Here is a 20,239-nt window from a genome sequence, read left to right as displayed (position 1 = left end):
TTTCTGTTTCCTACATCCATAGCCCACCAAGTTAAAAAACTGAAAAAGTCAATTTAACTTATTAGCAATATAAGAAGATTTAGAAGCTAAGAAGCCATCTCATAAAAGCAGTAGAATCTTCTGAAAATTTACTAAGAAGTAATATAATAAGGAAGTATTATTAGCAAGTCTTTAACATCAACTATAGTCTAATCTTGAGGCCATCAAAATAAGCATGCAAGTCTTCTAATTAATAGACATAAACAGAATAACATTAATGAGCAAATCAAACAAAACAAAATATCACAAATATTACACACATCAAATTTCAAGTCTTTTATTCCCCAATACAGTAGTAATATTCTAGAAAGAAATCTGAGGGAAATCAAATTAAAAATCAGAAAACAATAAATGATGGTTTCTGACATGAGGAACATACACCTTAAAACATCAAAATATTCTTTGTTTTAGTTGCAGAAAGTTAAAGGGAGACAGGGGCAATACTCAGTGCAGAAAATGGTGAGAAGGGCTTGACATAGAAACAGACAGCCAACAGTAGGTCTGCCTTGGTTACCACCTTTGCCCAGGGAATGCTCTCGCTGGCACTGCTGTCCTTAACCATCACTTAGAGTAACTTTACTTTTTGTTGCCAAGTCCTCAGATATACCACTCATGACTGGACAACCATGAGCAATTCCTACTCTTTAACTCCCACTGGTTAAGTACTCTAGATGAATCTAATGGATCTTAAGAGAGAACAGACAAAAAGCAAGTTGCCTAACTCTAAGACTAGACTGTACAAACACTTGAAAAATGGGAATCCTCAATGGCAGGCTTGGGAGTCAATATAGACAGCAAGAAGTTAATAGACCAGAAGCCTCTGAGTGAGAGCCTTCTGGGGGAAATCTTGATGACTGTCAGCTTGAGAAAGTTGTTTACCTCATAAACTTTCTCATTTTTAGAATGAAAACAATTGTTAGCAGATTGAGGTGCTATAGGTAAAACACCTTATACACCATCAGGCACAGCACAGTTCAATAAGCACAAGGTATTATTATTAATATTAGTAGTAATAGCATTAGTAATAATAAATACTCATTTGCACACCTGCAAAGGGAGAAAAACAAACCTTGGTAACTTTAAAAGATAGCTGACTTGCTTGTTTAATGCCTACTTACGAGAAAGGGGTAAAAATTTAGTATATGCTATAATTTAATTGTATTTATTTCTATAAAAACAAAGTAGCAAAATTGTGCACTAAAATAAAAATATCTGGGCTGGGGTTGTAGCTCAGTGGTAGAGAGCTTGCCTAGCATGTGTGAGGCACTGGATTCGATCCTCAGCACCACATAAAAATAAATAAAATAAAGGTATTGTGTTCATCTACAACTAAAAAATATAAAAAAATAAAAATAATAAAATAAAAATATCTAAATAGATACAGAAAGAATAAATAAAAGAACCAAGAGCATTTTTAAAAATAATATAACCACTAAGCATGTTTTCAGTATATGATTTTACAATAAGAAATATTTTCTCACAAAGCAAAAACAAGGGAATAAAGGAAAGGAATCAATACATAAATTCTTTATAATTTTTCAAAGTCATACACACTGATAAAACTGATAAACTGATAAGCCCTATTAATAAATACAGACTATCTTATTCACAACCCTGTCTTTCAGCATAGGTTCTTGATAAACAATTGCTTAATGAACGAGTCATAAATACTCAATTACAAATACAAATCTAAGTTCATATGCTACAATAATAAAGATGAGCATGTTATAGATCCAAAACTGTTTTAAAATAAACATAATTCCTAATAAATTAAGAGATGTTTTAAAAAATAAAACTTGTAAATATCAATGAGCAAACACTGCTTTATAAAACTGTACAGGAATTCAACTTAAAGAAAAAATAATTACTTATGCAATAATCAGAAACCACAATTCGAAAAGCAAGAAAACCTTCTGTTACCAAAATCATGAAATGCTATTGGAGAGCACATACCGAGACAGATAACATCACAGAATGGAACTTGCCTTGGTACAACTCTCGCCTGAAAACTACTCCTGGAACATGACTCAGTTTTAGATACACTGACATCTGACCGCTATAGAAAAAAAAAAAAAAATCAAATTCTTTCTGAAAGCAACAAAAAAGACAATCAGAACAGGAAAAGATATAAGCTTTTCCTGTACGAATTACATATAATTAAAACTTGGGGATAAAAATTAAGCAAAAGATTTATGAAATAATCAAAGGTACAGAAAGAATAATGCTTATAACCCAAGACTCTAATACAATTACCAGGAGTAGGATTGGTGCTCAGAGAATAACTGGAGATTAAAGGAAAAAATCTTTTTTCCTAAGCTCTATAATTAGTTTTTAAAGTTGTTATTTATAGACTAAAATAATATTACCAACTAAGAAAAACAGCAGCAAAAAAATTTAATTCTTATGATAAGCTAAATAATACATGACAGGGACACAAAATTTAGTCATTTCATCTGTGTTAACTAACAGAAACCCAATATTAAACCATTTATGAATAAGCAACACCAACTATCTTCTTTCCTCTTTTTCTTTTCTTTTCGATGCTGGGGATGGAACCCAGGGCCTCAGCCTGCTAAGCAAGTGCTCTAATGAGCTAAACACCCAGTCCTTTCTTTCCTCTTCTTTATTTCAAAAACAAATCAACAATTGTCTTACAAGTTAAATACATAACAATTCTCTCTCTTATAGCACATAAGCAATAAAACCAGCACAATGTCCCAATAAAAGTATTAAAATAATTCAACATTTTTAGAAATCATCCTTAATAAAATTTTAAAAGACTGGATGCTTTACTAATACTATGGAATTCAAGGGGTTATAAATATAGCTTCTAAATTGATGTTAATAAATTAATAAATTAATAATTAATTAATAATTAATAAAGTTATCAGAATTCTAGATAGGATACAATCCATTTGCAGTCAACCAGGTAAAGCTATACTTAAACTCAGGTTTTCTTCTTTTTGGACAAAGCTTCTATTCATTTCATAATTTAATCAGAAACATTTTATGTAAAAATTCACTAAGGACAATTGTCAAGCATGCAATGCCATTCTCAGGGTAAAAAATGAAAATGATTCTGAATTTTAATTCATATCCTGTTTCACCAGGACACAAAAGAAAATCTGTGACAACTGAAGAATTATTTTCCAGCTTACTGAAGAAGCATGTTTTAAAATTAAAAACCATGAACAAATCTATCTGCAAAATAATTCATTTTTATATCAAACAGCTGCAGGCCCTATAATTGAAATAATGTATCTAAGGTTACAAATGAAAAGTGTTAGGTATCATTCTTGAAGTGACAGATTAAGTTCCTAATCCAGTTACAGTAATAGCCATATTTGTAGTTTAACATAAATTAAGACCTTAATTATATTTGTGACTATTTTAAACAAAATAACAAATTCCTTTGTACCTGTGAATGTAATTTATAGCAAAGCCAGGTTCATTTTCCAAACCAATCTATTTCACACTGCAGAAGTACTCTGGTATAATGGCATAATGTAATTCTTGTAGAATGTTGAAAGAGTAGATTCACTAAACGCACAGAAGAGGTTTGAAGATAAATGAAGATGCTATTCATTCAAGGGTAATTTCATCTTAGAACTATATGAAAGATGTTTCACTCACACAGGGTAGTGTATGGCCTCAAATTTAAGTGTATTTTCAGCTCAAATATAATGCTGCTAGATCGATTATGTTCACACTATAATAATGAAGAATTCTAGGCTTTTTCTGAACAATTGTATTTTTTTCATCTTACCACTATGTCTTTATTATTCTGTTTAACAGCAACCAATTTTAAAATTCTGCTTGTTATTTACTTTTTAAAAAAGTCTACAGCTGACATTTTAATTTGTGATCTTTCAGAATTACAGGAATGTGAATTTTTGCTAAGTTAAATAAATATTTATATTAGCAGACTATTACCCTGTGTAACTATTTTGCATTATTTCACTAATTAGTAAAATGACAACTCAACCACCTGTTTCTATTTTGAATAGAAAATACTTCATTTCCTCAAATTCTACAAGACAAGTTTAAACGTTTTACATATATCATATTGTTAATGTATGGAGGGACTAATATTAATGCTAAGATTTTTTTTAAAAAATGTTTTAGTTGTAGATGGACATATTACCTTTATTTTATTTATTTGTTTTTATGTGGTGCTGAAGATTGAACCCAATGCCTCACGCATGCCAGGCAAGCGCTTCACTGAGCCACAACCCCAGCCCCTGAGAATTATTTTAACCTACTAAATTCTGATTTCAATTTAAGTTCAATTATTTTTTATAAACAAATTTTATATATTATACCATGCCATTTGCTAGAAGCATAACTACCAAAATGCTTTAATACTTCTGGTATAAAAACAATAATATAAAATGAGACAATTAGAAGATTTTAAATTCAGTGATAGAAGTCTCCATTTTGCTCATTTTAGAATACTAAAAAGATTTTTAAAGTACCCTATTTAAAAAATGTTCACCAAATTCTTTTTCCTCTTCGTTTCCCTTTCCTCCTCCCAACTCTCAAACACTGATGCCTCATTTTATAGTTAGAGCGTGAATAAAAATTTTAAAAAACTAAAATTTCACAGTTTATAAAATTTTAAGGAAGTTCTATTGATATTTTAAATATTTTCAACAAAATACTACTCTATTAATTCTCTATTATAATATATCCATTAGTATCATCCTACCTGTATTTATGTCAGGTTTAAACTGATGCTTTAAATTACATATAATCCTAAACAACTTCTTTTAAAGGAAAATTGTACACAACCAAATTGAAAACTCAAAATCCTTTCCTCTAAAATTTGCAGGTAGGCTGTCTACTGTGACCATCTGAATGACAATGACAAGTTGACAGCAGTTGTATTTTCATACTCAGTTATTTCTCCAATATAACAACTGCAGGCCCAAAGGAGAGATGCTCCTTCTCTGCTCATTCCAAACACTACATTAGGATATTACCATTTAACCACTAATTAATACGTCCACCTAAAAAGCACCACTTGCTAAAAGGGAAAAGCAAGGGTCAGCTAAATATTTATCAGCAGACCTGACATGTAAGTGTTATAGTCCAGCATTAATGGGGCCTTCAAAAATGCTGACTTTTTAAAAAGTTAAAAATGATATAATACTTTGAACATCAAGTAAGGATTTTTTTTTCCCCCTGTTGTCATCTTTCATTTTTAGGGATGGAATATTTATTCAAAAAGGGTAAGGAAAAATAAAAATACTAAATATAACTCCCTTTAATCTGAGCTTAAATGTTATTTTTGAAGTAAAAAGTAATATTTTTCATGCAGCCTTCTAGTAATGATCATTAGTTTGAGACTGTCTAAAAACTACACTGAAATTTTTTAATCTAAATTAAGCCAATCAAAAAGAAAAAGGTTTTAATTGGTTTCATATATATAATATATAACATTCTTTTTCAAACTTATTAGAAAGTAACATTTTATTAAAGATGTTCACAAAATATGTAAAAATAGGTACTAAAATTCATTCAACATCATCTTACATTTCTACAGGTTTCACTTCTTTCTAAAGAATTTCTCCTTTATTACCCAACATAAACTTCAAAATAACATAATACAGATAAGACTGCCTTTATCTCATTTCAAAAATACAAAAGCTGAGACATGTTATCATTTATATCTTAATAAAAACTATAAAATTTAAGACATACTTTGTTAAGAAATGGCAAAAATAATGTGATTAAATGTTCATTTATTACTAGGTAAAAATCCAAAGATCTTCATCACTGGACTAGACTAACATTCAGCAAAGTGTTCTGCATTTGTGCTGTCAACTCAAGACTCCCTAGATTTGTATTCTACCTCTGCCAGTACAGCCCATGTAACTTTGGGCAAATCATTTCACCTCTCCACCTTACCTTCCTAATGTGTGGGGACACTGGAATAATAAAAGCACCTAACTCATAGGGTGACTGTGGGAGAGGACTATCATGATACTTACCTTATATACCACCTACTTCATACAGTTGTTGTAAGGATTAAATAAATTAATAAGAATTAGGTGCTCAGTATAGTAACAAGCATATGTAGCATTCACCAATGCTGTTGTTTTCTGTTTAACTCCACAATTTGTGGGCTCTATGGTCTTGGGCAGAGCACCTCTGAGTTTTAGTTTATACATCTTTAAAATGAAATTAAGAATGTTACTCTACAGTAGGATTCTGGTAAGAATTGGATGCAATACTCTACATTAATGATCTCAGTAGACTATGTTTTATAATAAAAGCAATTAGTAAATATTAACTTTAAATAACAAATCTTATTCAATATTATTAAAATAACATGATACTTGAATTAAAGCATTCAATATTAACATTTTTTAGGTATGGCATAAAAGAATGATTACAAAAATTTGTAATGCTCTTACAAATACAAATATGTGCCCCAGAAATCTTACATATGATATTTGCTCTCAATTACTTTAGTGGGCTTTCTTTTTTTTTTTTTTTAGGAATTATCAAGCCTATGAGCTTCCATTCCTCTTACTGAAATTAATTATGTGGTATTTCTGACAAAAATTAAGAGAAAAGGAAATAACGACCCACATTCTTGTGTATTTATAATATACCAGGCATTTTTCTAAGTGTTTTACACATTGCATATTTAATCCTCATAGCCCAATGGAACAGCATCTATTATCTCTATTTTATAGATTAGAAAACCTGAAATAAAGAGTCTTATTTCAGGTCTGCTGTATTTGGAAAAAAGACCAATTGCCTATATTTCATTTGTGGAATCTGCTATAAAAGCATATACCAACTTCAAAAAATTCTTAAAAAATTTTTTTTGCAGAAAACTTTACAAAGTTCACATGTATTTGCTCTTTACACCTGCACTCTTTAGTACAAGAGCGATCAGCTACATGTGGCTATTGAGCACTTGCAATGTGGCTAGGACACACATATTCCATCAGATTTTTAACTTTATATGAAAAAGTATAAAATATAAATTTTGGATTAATGATAATATTATTTTGATGAAATGAGTTAAGTAAAATACATTATTAAAATTAACCTCACCTGTTTCTTTTACTTTATTAAATGAGGTTACTTAAAATTTTTTTTTAATTTTCTGTTGAGAGTAGTAAATTATTATCAAAGTTGTTTTTCCAGTCAATATAAGTTTCAAAGTCAAATTATAGGATGAAAAACTTCTTGTTCCTTCTTGTGTGTATGTGTGCATGTATATAGTATTTATTACACATACACACATGCACAGAGCTCACAGGAACCACAGGAATATACTATATTAATATTTCACTATATTCAGCGTACTAGGTGATACGACCATATAAACATTTCAGATAAAACCAATACTTTGTAGATGAGGAAGGAAAGAAAATCTAAGGGAAATAGTCACAGGGGAAAATTTTTTTTCTTTTAAACTGAAAACATAAGGTTCCTTTAACCAAAAAAGAGCTAACCACTTAGCTTCAGGGACATAATGAATACCAAGTATATGTAGTAAACAAAATTTAAATTCCCTGATGTCTTAACTGGCAGACTATTAAAGTATCTGTTTGATATTTGGTATCTTATAGAAAATATCCAGTTTATGGATACCTGTCACACTGTGTTGATCAGTTTTATACATCAAGCAAGACGCCTTTAAATGATTCTTCTAAATGGATGTTGATCCACTATATAGAAGAAAATTACTCTATAGCGTTTACATCAGATATGTGAAAAAGTCACATTTATAGTCATGGCTACTATCAGCTGTCAAGTCAAAGAATATTGAAGAAAACCAAGAATTTTTAATATATGCTGGTTAATTTATCATCTAAGTGACATATATAGGATAAAAAAATGTAATGGTTAAGCAAAAGTCTGCATTTTAAAAGATCCTTTTTCTGGTTTTGTTTTTAATTGCAACTGATTAGACTACAGTGAGAAAGCAAATTAATAGAAACTATAAAAACAGAATTGATGAAGTACACACTAGATGTCTTTTTTCCTCCCCTTCCTTGGAATACTTAAAATGTTAATTTTTTTTAAAGTGATAACATACTTATATCTGCTTTGTACTAGAAACTGGCTAAAACATTTATTCTAGGGTTCCTCAACCCTGACATTATTTACATCTGAGGTTGTGCACTGCAGGATGGTTAGCCGCAACCCTCATGTCTCCCCAGTAGATGCCAGTTTTAACAACTAAAAATGTCTAAACACTGTCACATGTCTTTGCGGGGGGGTAAAAATCTCCCCAGTTGAGAAGCATTATTAGTCTATTCCTACCTAAAATGTCTTCCTTTTGGTGAAAATTACTTCAGTATTTCTTAAATTACTATTAGTTTTAGGGCTCTTCATAAAGATCCCCCAAGAGCTTGAGAAGGGAGATCATAAACCTATGAAACCACATGTAGAATAACCTGGTCATATTTTTATTTCTATGTGTACAGTATAATGTTTTCTGGGAAAATGTTCTATAACTTCTGTCAAATCCTGAAAGAGTTACACCGCAAAATGGAAATTAAAAAAGGGTTAAGAATCAGTGCTTCAACTAAAATATCCACTTCCCTAAAATTTTTCAAAAATACAAACATTGAAAAATACTATTTTACACAAATCAAATAATTATTTGTGCTGTCACTTATCAGGCAAGAGTGCTTTCACCACACTTAAAAACCATTCACACAACAAACATTTACTGAGTACAGGCAACTGTTGCTAACACATGAGAGTTCAACTTAAAATCCCATCTAACAACAACAACAAAAGGGTGGGGGTAATAAGCAGCAATATAAAATCTATAAATCTGCATATAGTTGAGAATTTGTTTATCAAAAGTTAACATAAAGAAATAAAAACTAGTTATAATACTAGTATCTAAAGACAAAGGTAAATGAACATAATGTATATTTCCAGTAAAAAAAAAAAAACAAATCAAAAAGAAACAAAGATACTTAAAATACTCATAGTAATACTGTCCAGCCACATTTCTTTCCAACTTTCCCTTCCTTCCCTGCTTTAAAACAAAGATGTACTGAATGCCATACTATTATCCTGTCATACTGAATGACACTGTTATTAAGCCTAGAGGATATGAAGTTGAATAAAAAATACAAATGAGATAACCTAAAATTAAATGCTTAGCATTATGTCTAGAACACAAGAAAAGCTTGACAGTTATTTTCCTACCCTTTTTTTCTGTCCTCGAGGAGGCTCAGTCTCACTTCCAATAAATGTCACCTCTTAGATTTCCGTTGAATTATCTTTTAGGTGTCACACAATAAAATCCTCTTTGTGATTCAAACTACATAAACTAAGTAGATAAATGTGTAAAATGTTTTTATAACTATAATCTACACAGCAATTCTTCTTATTAAGTAAATAATCTCCCAAGATCCTATTCTTCCTATAGTATAAAGTTTACAGGGTCACTAATCTTTTTTGGATTACACAACTGTGATTATACAACCTGAAGAGCAACTGCATTCAGTAAGTGGTCTGGGATAATAAACACACTTGTAATCCATAAGTATATAAGGAGCAGCTAGAAAAGAACTCATGTGCTTTAGGATTACCAGACAGATTAAGGCCAGAATGAGTGCAAAGAGCAGAATGATGCTTAAAATATGTAGTAAATAAATCTTTACAAATATGTTAGAAAATAATTCTGAGTTCCTAAATGAAACTCTTTCCCCAAATAGTCAATACCATCATATCTAACCCAAAGCAAAACAACTGCTTAAGACACAGAATGTTACTAACACTTAAGAGTTTTTTTGTTTAAAAGAATAAGTAATTAAGATTTCTATTTTATATATGAACAATTAACTGATTAATATTACATAATAAAATGACACTTCACAGAAAAGCAATGATATATTGATAAGAATAAATCACACAGAAAAATTCCAAGTATTTAATACTAGATTTTCTGGAGGGTAAAAAGTAATTGCAACTTCAAATTATATAAATAAAATATGTATTATTTATATTTACCTGCACAGCAAGAGAAGCTGCATTGTCAGAAAGCAAAATTTGCTCTCCTGTGGAAATACAATGAAAGATCTCATTCAAAATTAACTGCTAAACAAGCAAAGAATACCTACAATATTCTTATTTTTAAGATCTATTCCTATTTTAAAAAGAAAAGGTATAGCCTACACTAAAGTGATTATGAAGTTCTCTATCAATGTTGTATAATCACAATTTTTATTATTATACTGTGCAAATAATAATAAAATAGAACTATTTCCTCTGAACTATATGATCACATCTCATTTTATCAGCAATATGTAATTAAAATAGCTCCTTTAAGAATAAATTCATTTCTAAGTATTCAAGAAATATTACCCTTCTTTTCATTAAAATTAAGTAAAATAGTTATCTATTCAAATCTCTCTAGTTAAAAGTAAAAGCATTCACAATCATATAAAACCAGCTTGCAGTTAATATTGCACAGTGTGTCTAGGTCTGTCACACAAAAGAAAGATGACAAGTTCGCTGCAATAAAAATTCCATGCTTAGAAGACTAGGGCTGCTGCCTATTAGTCTTCATTACTTTGCAGTCTTCTGACAACTGTAGCAGGCTGCTGAGCCCCAAATGGGGTCCATAATGTGATCTGATGATATATGAAGAGCTGCTAAAGGGAGCCTGAACCATCCTAGCCTATACATTTTAACAGTTCCTTTTTACTGAGAGCCCACTTTACCACAGGACTTCAAAAAACTGCTGTCTCAGCTATTGGTGCAGTAAATCTGCCAACTGCTCCTGCAACCACATCATTTTACATTGCCTAGAGCAGCCAATATAATGAGTCAATAATAAACCAAGAACCTTATAGGCCATGAATAGTTGGTTTACACTGGCAGATACAAGTTTAGGTAAAACCTACTAGACAAATTGTACAAGGGAATCCCTCCTTTATGTTTCATGTTCTCCTTGCAGTGAATTATATTAGTGAGAATTTTTTTGTAATAAATATATTTGGATACAAATCACTCTTAATTGTGAATAAGAACCTACCTTTCAGTTGCTGATATAATGTAGCATTTTCTGGCCAAGGTTCTGTAGCTGCAGAAACAAAGCAATGGTAATTAGGCACATAGGGCAAAAAAATAACAACAATCTAACAAATTATTAGGTATGTACATTGGTCTATAGCATTTAAAGTCAATTGCTAAGTAAGTCTACCTTATATATGGCACCTAATCACACTATCTTAGAGTCTATGGTACCTGTTTAAGTAGGTGAGACTGTTTTAAATTCATGTTTGCTTATTGTTTGGTGATAACTTGTTTTTTATGGGGAGAAACAAATAGACATCATGCCCAACCAAAAAGGAATTTGAAAAATTAATTCCTTTACCCTCCTTTGAACAATTACACCTAAAATGTTGCTCAAACATATAAAAAGATACTGATGTCTGACCCACTACAAAAAAAAGATAGTGAAACAATATTTATGATAATTTACAAAGTGAATTTTCAAACAACACTATATGAATCAAATACATCTTTATCAGGTTGTCTATTTCTTCTTTTAAGCTGGTAGTATTTAAAAATACAAAGGAACCCTCTTTTAACTAGAACATTTCATTGCTTTGCTTCTACCACCACCGCCCCACAAAAACAAAGCAGAGTTGTGTGATGAAGCAGGAAGCACCTACAATGTGAAATAAAGCCAATAAAGCTAATTTTAGGTCTGAAGTAAAGCTGGACCTTGACCCTTAGTCTTTCATTTAGAGAAGACTCTAAGATTCCAGTTACAAAGAAAATATAAGTAACCTACCAGTGCTTAGGAAAAGCACTGGACTTGAATTTTGTCCCATCAACTGCACTTAAGAAGCAGTGGTTCCACTGATAGAATATACAAGATTATTATACAAGGACAACATTTGCTGAAATTGTAAAAGGCCATAAAACAACAAAATAACCAATTCTAATAGAGCAACTACATTTGTCCTCAGCAAGAAAGTAAATTAAATATATGTAACTTGATAATAATGGATATCTTTCTTATGCTTATACTAATCCAATCTGTGGCATAACAACAAATGATTTTTCATATATAATTATGGTTGATTTTTTAAAAGTAATTTGTAAAGCATTTTTTTCTTAATATTGTTCACTGAAGAGGAGGTAGGAGAGAAATCCCTTAATTTGCTTTCATTATGTTTAAGAATGAAAAGAAAAGCAGTAATATTATTAAAATACTCAAAATCTTACTTTTGGTTTGGTTTGAGCTGCACAAAATTAAGTTCGTACTTAACAATAATACCATGAAATCATCAAGCAAAAAATGAACCATACATAGTTCTATATGCTATTACCTACACATTACACATATATGTAAAGGTTACTGGACATCAACACACAAACCAAAGGCAGTGAAACTAAATATTAATTTTACTGTAAACATTTTAACAAAGTAAATTTCAATAAGAACCTAATTAACCTGTATAACACAGGTTTTAAAATAAAAGTCAGGGAAACAAAAACAAGCTGATATCAGCAAATTACTCAAAAGTAACCTTTTAGGATAAATTGTATGGTCAGCATACCTCCACCATTTACATTTCTACTAGAAACAAAACAATGAGGTTCATTCATTATAAGTTCCTAAATCCTCAAAAATTCAATTATATGCATTATATTAATCTTATTAAAACAATAAAGTATAGAAATTTATAAAAATTTCAAAGAATGAATATTAAAACTAATTTCCTTGAGGGAATACATGTGTCCTATGTATCTGTGTAAGGCACAGTGTACCTACTTTGCATATAGTTGGTGTTCATTAATTGTATGTGGAAAGAAAGAAAAAGGAATATTTGATTAAAGCTACCATTTCATTTCCTAAACATTTTGACTATTCAAAGTTTTACAAAGTTTAATTTTATCATCTTTGTTATTAATGCGGTGTTCTTTAAATACTCTGGTAATTTTAACTTTTGTTTATCCATTTTGTGTAGATGTAAGGATGGATTACAAATTTTCAAAACAATGTAATAAGATACACTTAGCATGGTAAATATAATCTAAGTGTTCTTTGATAAATAAGAAGCTACTCCAGTACTTTGTAACAGAAGCTCTCATATGAACAGCAAAAAAAAAAAAAAAAAAAGTTAATTCATCATCATTCCCATGAATTCTTCAAATCTAATCCAACAACAGATATCAAAGTAACAGAAATTTTGCAACATGATTGCAAATCAAACTAAAGAAGTTGCCTACAAATACCAAAAACTGTTTTTAAGAACCTAAAGCTGGAAAATAGGGTAAAGGGGGTAAATGTTTCACTTGATCCAAGATATAAACTATGTTTTCACTCATAAATTACTGAAAATAGATTTTCAGAAAGCAACCCCACCAAAAAATTTGGTGTTTTCTTTATAAATAGAACCTATATTTTAAAAGAGAAGGCAAGAAGACTGATAAAAACCTATATAATCATGTTACTTTACTAGTTAGAAATTCTAGAGTATCATGGATCAGAGATAATAAATGACAGTGTATGAAGAAAATGGCCAGCTGCCCATCTCACCCATAAGCAGCTCGGAGTATACAATATCAATGATTTTTACAACACTGTCTATGTGTAAAACTTAAATAATTACATCTAAAGCATGACATGGGAAAAGAAATGGTTAGTATGTTATTTTGTAAGAGTGCCAAAAGTGAAAATCCCTAGTTGAGTGGCCTGGCAATGGATCTGCAAATCACCTATGAAGTTATCATTCTAGAAAATAAACTCTGTCTTCAGAAGCATGAATCATAAACATTTTTATCCACACGAAACAAAATACAAGGCCTACTCTTGGTTTGGGTAATACTAATGAAAGTCTTTTATTGTGAATACCTATTAGAAAAAGATGAAGTCCAAAATGACAACTTCTTCCCCTTCCTCTCTTTCCCAAGGTAAAACAAGTAAATACCCCCACTCCTTGCTCTTTAGCATATATAAAAGGGAGATTCAAACTTTTTAATCATGGTTCTGACAACAGCCATTTAAAATATCTGTAGCATTTAAAAAGAAAAGTCATTTTCAAACAATAAAAGAAAATTTTCATCTTTTTTTTTTTTCAGCTGACCTGAAATGTTTTAGACCACAAACTACTTCAATAGTAAATAAAATTTCAGGATTCACCCTACCCTATCAATTTTCAACTTCTACCAAAAGAACTCCCTGATGTGAATGCTGTTTCAAACACGACTTAGGGAAGACACAGCCTTAGAATAATCACAGCAAGTCAGGCTGAAATTTTCTGAAAAAGAGGTTGGTAAGAAATGAAGTTGAGGGAGAAAGTTGTCCAATACTATCAAGATCCAAGTTACTGGTACTATTAGCACATTACAAGTAAATTTTATGCTTAAGACACACTGATAATTATATGTGGTTCTTGGAATAAAGACCAACTCCTTGAACATAGTCTATCAAGTTCTACTTGGCCTTACACATCACCCTTTCTACTTCATCTCACACACAATTCCTCAACCCTCCACTCTACACTCCAACCACACTGGCCTTCATCCAATTTCTGAAAACACCACAATCCTTCCCGCCCTGAGACTCATGTTATTTCCTTTGCCTAGAGCAATCTTCTCCTTGTTTCATCACATCTCAGTTCAAGCATCACTTCTTCAGGGAGAGCCAGGTTCATGGACGAGTAACCTGTACAGTTCACAGAACCAGCACTTAAAACGATTCCATGCTTGTAAAGTGTTCTGCTGTCGGTCTAGAAAGTCTTAGTAATTTTTTGGACAAGGGGCCTCAAATTTTCATCTTGCACTAGGTCCTACAAAATTATGCAGCTGGTCCCATGCCCAGAAAGTTTTCACTGACCTCCCTGAATGGTCCAAATATTCCCTTTACACATACATACACACACACACACACACCACTTATCTCAGTCAACATTTTTATGAAATGAGTGATTGCTTTTCTCTGCCACCAGAAAATAAGCACTATGAATTCTGCCTTCATATCTGAAGTTTTACTTACCACATCATCCCTATAACCTAGAACACAACAGGTAATTAGTAAATACTGACTGAATAAATGTTCATTTTTATTATTATCACTATCATTATTGTTAATGCTCCCTACGATTTAGTCTGGGAATGCAGCAGGGAAGATAAGAAAAATATACTGCAAGGCAAAACATAAAAATCAAAATAAACTTTCCCCAGACAAGTTTAATACTACAACCAACAATACAAACAGCTGCCTAAAAACAGCTGGAACTTAAGATTTCAATTTCTTTTTTTTAACTTCCAATTTTCTTTTTTGGTCTAATTTTTTAATACTCAGGAATTAGCAGTCATATGATTTCTAAATGTACTTGGGCCTGCATGCTCAAATACTTTATTAATAGGGACATGAAATTTTTAAAAATGGTGAACCTTAAGTTAGAGTCAGAGAATATAGAAAGGAGGACACTGGGATGGTTTGTCAAGTTTAGAGCCTAATGGCTTAGAAGTGGTCCAACAATAATATCTAATGAAAACTATATATTTGATACAAAACACCAAATAGAAAGAAAATTTCAGTTTTAGGGTTAGAAATATATTACTAATTTATAGATAATTTCTTCCTATACTTCAAAGGATTGTCTTGCATATTATAGGGTACACATATGCAGCACCAATTTGGAGAATACTGGTCTAATTAAATAACAACTTATTTGGAGCATGGAACCAGACATTATATACTCTCGAAAAAGGAAAAATCCTCCTCTCTCCTGGTAAAATTTATCTTTGTTGACCAAGGAAAAAAAACAGGGGGAAAGAATATACAAGAGTTACTGAGGAGAGGCTGGGGCTATAACTCCAGGGTAGAGTGCTTGCCTAGCATGTTTGAGGCACTGGGTTCAATCCTCAGCACCATATAAAAATAAATAAAATAAAGGTATTGTGTCCATCTACAACTAAAAATTAAAAAAAAAAAAAATTAGTGAGAAGATCCACACAGACCTACCTTCCTAACAGAAAGATCCTTTTATCCAATCAGAGTATATCAAATTTCATGTGCACATTTAATATTTCCTCAACTTTGTGATTTTGCTCAAATTATTCCCTCTGGAATACTCCTTTACAACCACATACCCAAACCCTACACCTTTTTAAGACCAAGTTTAAATGCCACTTCCATCAAGAAGGTTTTTATAATGAATCTAATTTCTCTTTTATCTATACTAGTCCATAGCAGTTTGTACTTGTCTTATGCCATATATTATTTTCTACTCTATCATATTGTTGACTTCTTATCTCTTTTTCTAGGAGGTAAATTCCTAGAATGTGAAAATTTCTATAGTCCTGAAGTTATTTATTAAAATCTTTGCTTCTCAATTGCTCCAAACTGAAGATGGCATTTAAATTATAACATATGCCAAAATGTGAAATCTAAATTAATCAACTTTAAATGTTTTATCTAATTATCATGTGCTAATATCATTATTGCAAGAATTCCAAATTAAAATAGCCTACCTTTCAGAAATTAATTCATCTGTGATACAGAAAACTACCAATACTTTCCATGTCAAAGCAGTAACTTACTCTAAGATACTCTGACATATTAATTCACTCTTTAAAATCAGTTACTATTCTAATAGTATTCACTAGCAAAACATGCATTCAATTTCTATCATTTCCACAAAGAATACCTCAAAATAAATATCGGAGCACCTTAAAACCTTAAGTACAAATCCAATTGTTATTAAAAATCCAGTTAGTCCTTGACCTACTTTCTAATTTTGCCTACACCTATACCCTGATTATTTTACATTTGGTGTCTTCTTTACCAGATGCAAAAGAGATACCTCTTTAGGTTTCAGTCTTTAGCGAGATAAAGAGTTCTTTTAACCAAGTGAGTAATTCTTAAACCTTTCAAAGAAACTTTGTATATTCTTTTAAGTATTTATGTTAAGGAAACAAAGTAAAATTTAAAAGGGGACATAAACTCTTTGACTTTTGAAAAGTTGTAAGACAAAAAAAATAATGCGTAATTAGAAACGCATGCATGGTAAAGCAACACTCACAACCCAAATACATACATTTCTCATTCCTTGTTTCCCACATGAAAATATCTGCTGTATTTGAATAGTATCCAGAAAAAGATTATCTTTCTAAAGGATAGGCAGATTCCCCAACACTAGCAATTACAAAACTGTGACTCTTATTTACAAATGTTCTTTTTATATGATGGTTTAAGTAATCTATAAGTAAGTACAAGTTACTTTTATTACAAAAAGAAGTTTAAATGTGTGCTACTACAAATACAAAGCAGTAAAGAGGATATACTGATTGCAGGAAATACTGTCTCATTCCTTTTAACTGTCTTTAGGCCGATTTTAAAACTTCATCAACCAATAATAACACAAACATATGTTTTTTATTACTATATATTATATTTTTTAGTGAAATGACTGCTAGTTAATGAATTTATACATGTTTACCCCCCAGCATCTCTGAAAGACTATATATTACTTGCAATATACTCTTCCGTATCCAGTTAGATGATGAGTCATTTTGGTAGCAGATGTTCTATCCCACTCAACTATTAGGTCATAGTATGAAAGTGCTATGACCTAATATACAAGTCTAGATTCAAAGTCTATTTCTTGATGATCTAATCTAAGAAGACAAGAGAAGGGCCATGAAAAGAGGTGCCCTCTGTTGTTACCTTCTTTTTTTTTTTTTTTTAAGTTCTGCATTTTTAATGTACAACATGACTCCTCTGGCATATGAATGTAGGTGAAGACATAATTTGTAGAATAATAGGCACTAATATTACACGCTGCTTCAGTTCTGTCATTTTTCCAATCCATCAAATTGATTAATGCTATAATAACTCTACACAAACCTATCATTTGTGCACTAATGAAGTCAAACTCAGTTTATCCTTAGGCAACTAGATTCTAAAAGCTCATAGATGTCATCTCTTCAGCCTAGCAAGACTATTTAGACAGTGTTATATAAAAAGAATAAGAAACATGCGTAACCTATCTTCAAATTTAGATGGCTTTTTGCCAAAGGTGTAAATGCAAATACTACTAATATAACAAAATGCTCAAAGAGCATTTGGCAGCTCTTAAACATGAACAAGTTACTGCAAGACACACAAGAAGGAAATAAATTTGCTAACTTGACACAGATACTATACTGATGATCTCAATGATATCAACATAGACGATAACTCTAAAACCCACCAAGTTTTAGGCAATTATAATATTAAGACACCATTTAAAATAAATTTTTAAGATGTTTAGGCTTAAAATATGATACAGGACCATCAAAATTGGAATTTTAGGAACTATGTATTAGATTCAATAATTTAACCTGCAAACTACAGTAGAAATCAAAGATAACACTGTGTTCCAGATACTAATAATCATGAAATGATTAAATAATAATGCCAAAGCTACTGTTTCATAGGGGATGTTTAAAGATATTATATAGGATGCTTAAGAAAAAGTGACTTTTCCCACAAAAGGAGTTCATCATCATTCTCCCATCACCTCAACAGAGATCAGTTTGTCAGAAAGTGGCTCATGATGGAGAATGGAGAAATACAGTGTCACACTGTCATTTCCATAAACCTTACCAAACAGGCAGGTAGTCTTATGCAGCACAGTGATCAGACAACTTAATGTAGTGCAATTAAGTGTAGATTCAAAGATAAAAAACTACATTAGGTTAAAACGGGTGAGGGCGGGTCCCTCGAGCTAGAAGGTGACATTCTAAGACAATCTGGAGAAGCATAATCCAAAAGGATTCCTAACTCTGAAAGAAGATTCTTCTGGAAGAAGATTCAGATCAGATCTATTCCCTTGGCTACAAGTTATTCTAAGTTCTTAAGAAGAAGAAATTTGTTGGCTGACATCAGAGTCCACTGCAGAACCATTATGGCTTGTTATACATAAATACATATAGTATATTATACATAGCTCTCATTTCAGAAAATAAATTTAGCCAGTCTCAAATCAATTTTATCACTCATTCAATATATAGTCACTGCATGTCATGTGCCACACACCATTCTAAGTGCTAAAGATACAATTTATTAAAAAAAAAAAAAAAACAACAAATTGCCCTTAAGGAACTTATAATTAGAAACCTGTCTCCACATGTTACCTTTATAATGTCTCAACTTAAAAACTCTTAACAGTACTGTAGTCTGTCTCATTACAACAAAAAATATTCTCAGCATACCTATAAGAAGGCTTGTTTGGATTACACATTAACATAAGAACAAAGAAAAATATATCCCACAGAGCACAATCTCCAAAATATCAAATGAATGTCACTTTACTGGCAAGTAACTCAAATAATATTCCTCAAATCACTCATCAATATCTCCAACCACCCATTCATTTAGAAAAAATAATAAACAAAAGGTTAGAATGATCCAAAGCAAGTCACATGAATGAATGATACAGCAAATTAATAACCAGGACAGATGGGTCCAAATACCCTGCCCCTCTGGAAGCAGAAGACACAAAGCAAAACAGACTAAACATGCAAGAAAACTAGTACAGGGCAGAACTTCCCCTTCACAACCCAAGCTAGAGGCCAAATAAAACTAGGTAAGAATAAAGATCAATTTCCTTATGATCAAATACTTCCTAGAATTCTATATAGGCAGGGCTAATGATGACAACAAAAGGACATAGGATTCCTCAAGACTCATTACAGTTTATTCAAAAAACATAAAAAGAACTTATACAAAATGATAAAAAGACAACGTAACCCATATTTTAAAACTGGGCAGAGAATATGAATAGATATTTCTTCAAAGAAGATGCATGAATGCTAATAAGCACAGGAAAGATATTCAACATTATTTATTAGGGAAATGCAAATCAAAACCACAATGGCATACCACTTTGCACCCATTAGGAGGAGCAGAATCAACCACACAGACAATAGCAAATGTTTAGAGGATGTGGAGAAAGCTGAACTCATAATGCTGTTTGGACCATAAAAAGTTTTCAAAATGTTAAACAGAATTATTATATAACTCAACAATTCCACTCATAACTATTCATTCAGGAAAAATGAAAGCATATTCACACAAACACATACATGAATGTTCACAACACTGTTAGTAACAATAGCCAAAAAGTGGAAGCAACCAAAACGTCAGTCAACTGCTGAATAAATATACAAAACATGACATCCATGCTACAAAAATGAACAT

The 20,239-nt window shown here is 31.3% G+C and overlaps 1 protein-coding gene across 2 annotated transcripts in view; it reads right to left on the bottom strand.

Moving 5' to 3' along the window:
* Mtx2 (metaxin 2) overlaps nt 1–20,239 on the bottom strand; it is a 58,952-nt gene that overhangs the window by 22,803 nt on the left and 15,910 nt on the right. For both annotated transcript variants that reach the window (XM_047546705.1, XM_047546704.1), the window contains exons 2-3: nt 11,066–11,113; nt 10,039–10,085 (exon numbers count right to left, since the gene is read on the bottom strand). In XM_047546705.1, coding sequence (XP_047402661.1) covers nt 10,039–10,085; nt 11,066–11,113 — 95 coding nt within the window. The remainder of the gene's footprint in view (nt 1–10,038; nt 10,086–11,065; nt 11,114–20,239) is intronic.

Source organism: Sciurus carolinensis, chromosome 3 (assembly GCF_902686445.1).
Source record: "Sciurus carolinensis chromosome 3, mSciCar1.2, whole genome shotgun sequence".
NCBI classification, from domain to species: Eukaryota; Metazoa; Chordata; class Mammalia; order Rodentia; family Sciuridae; genus Sciurus; species Sciurus carolinensis.
Note: the sequence above shows the minus strand (reverse complement) of the source record. Positions and strands in the feature narration are given on the sequence as shown.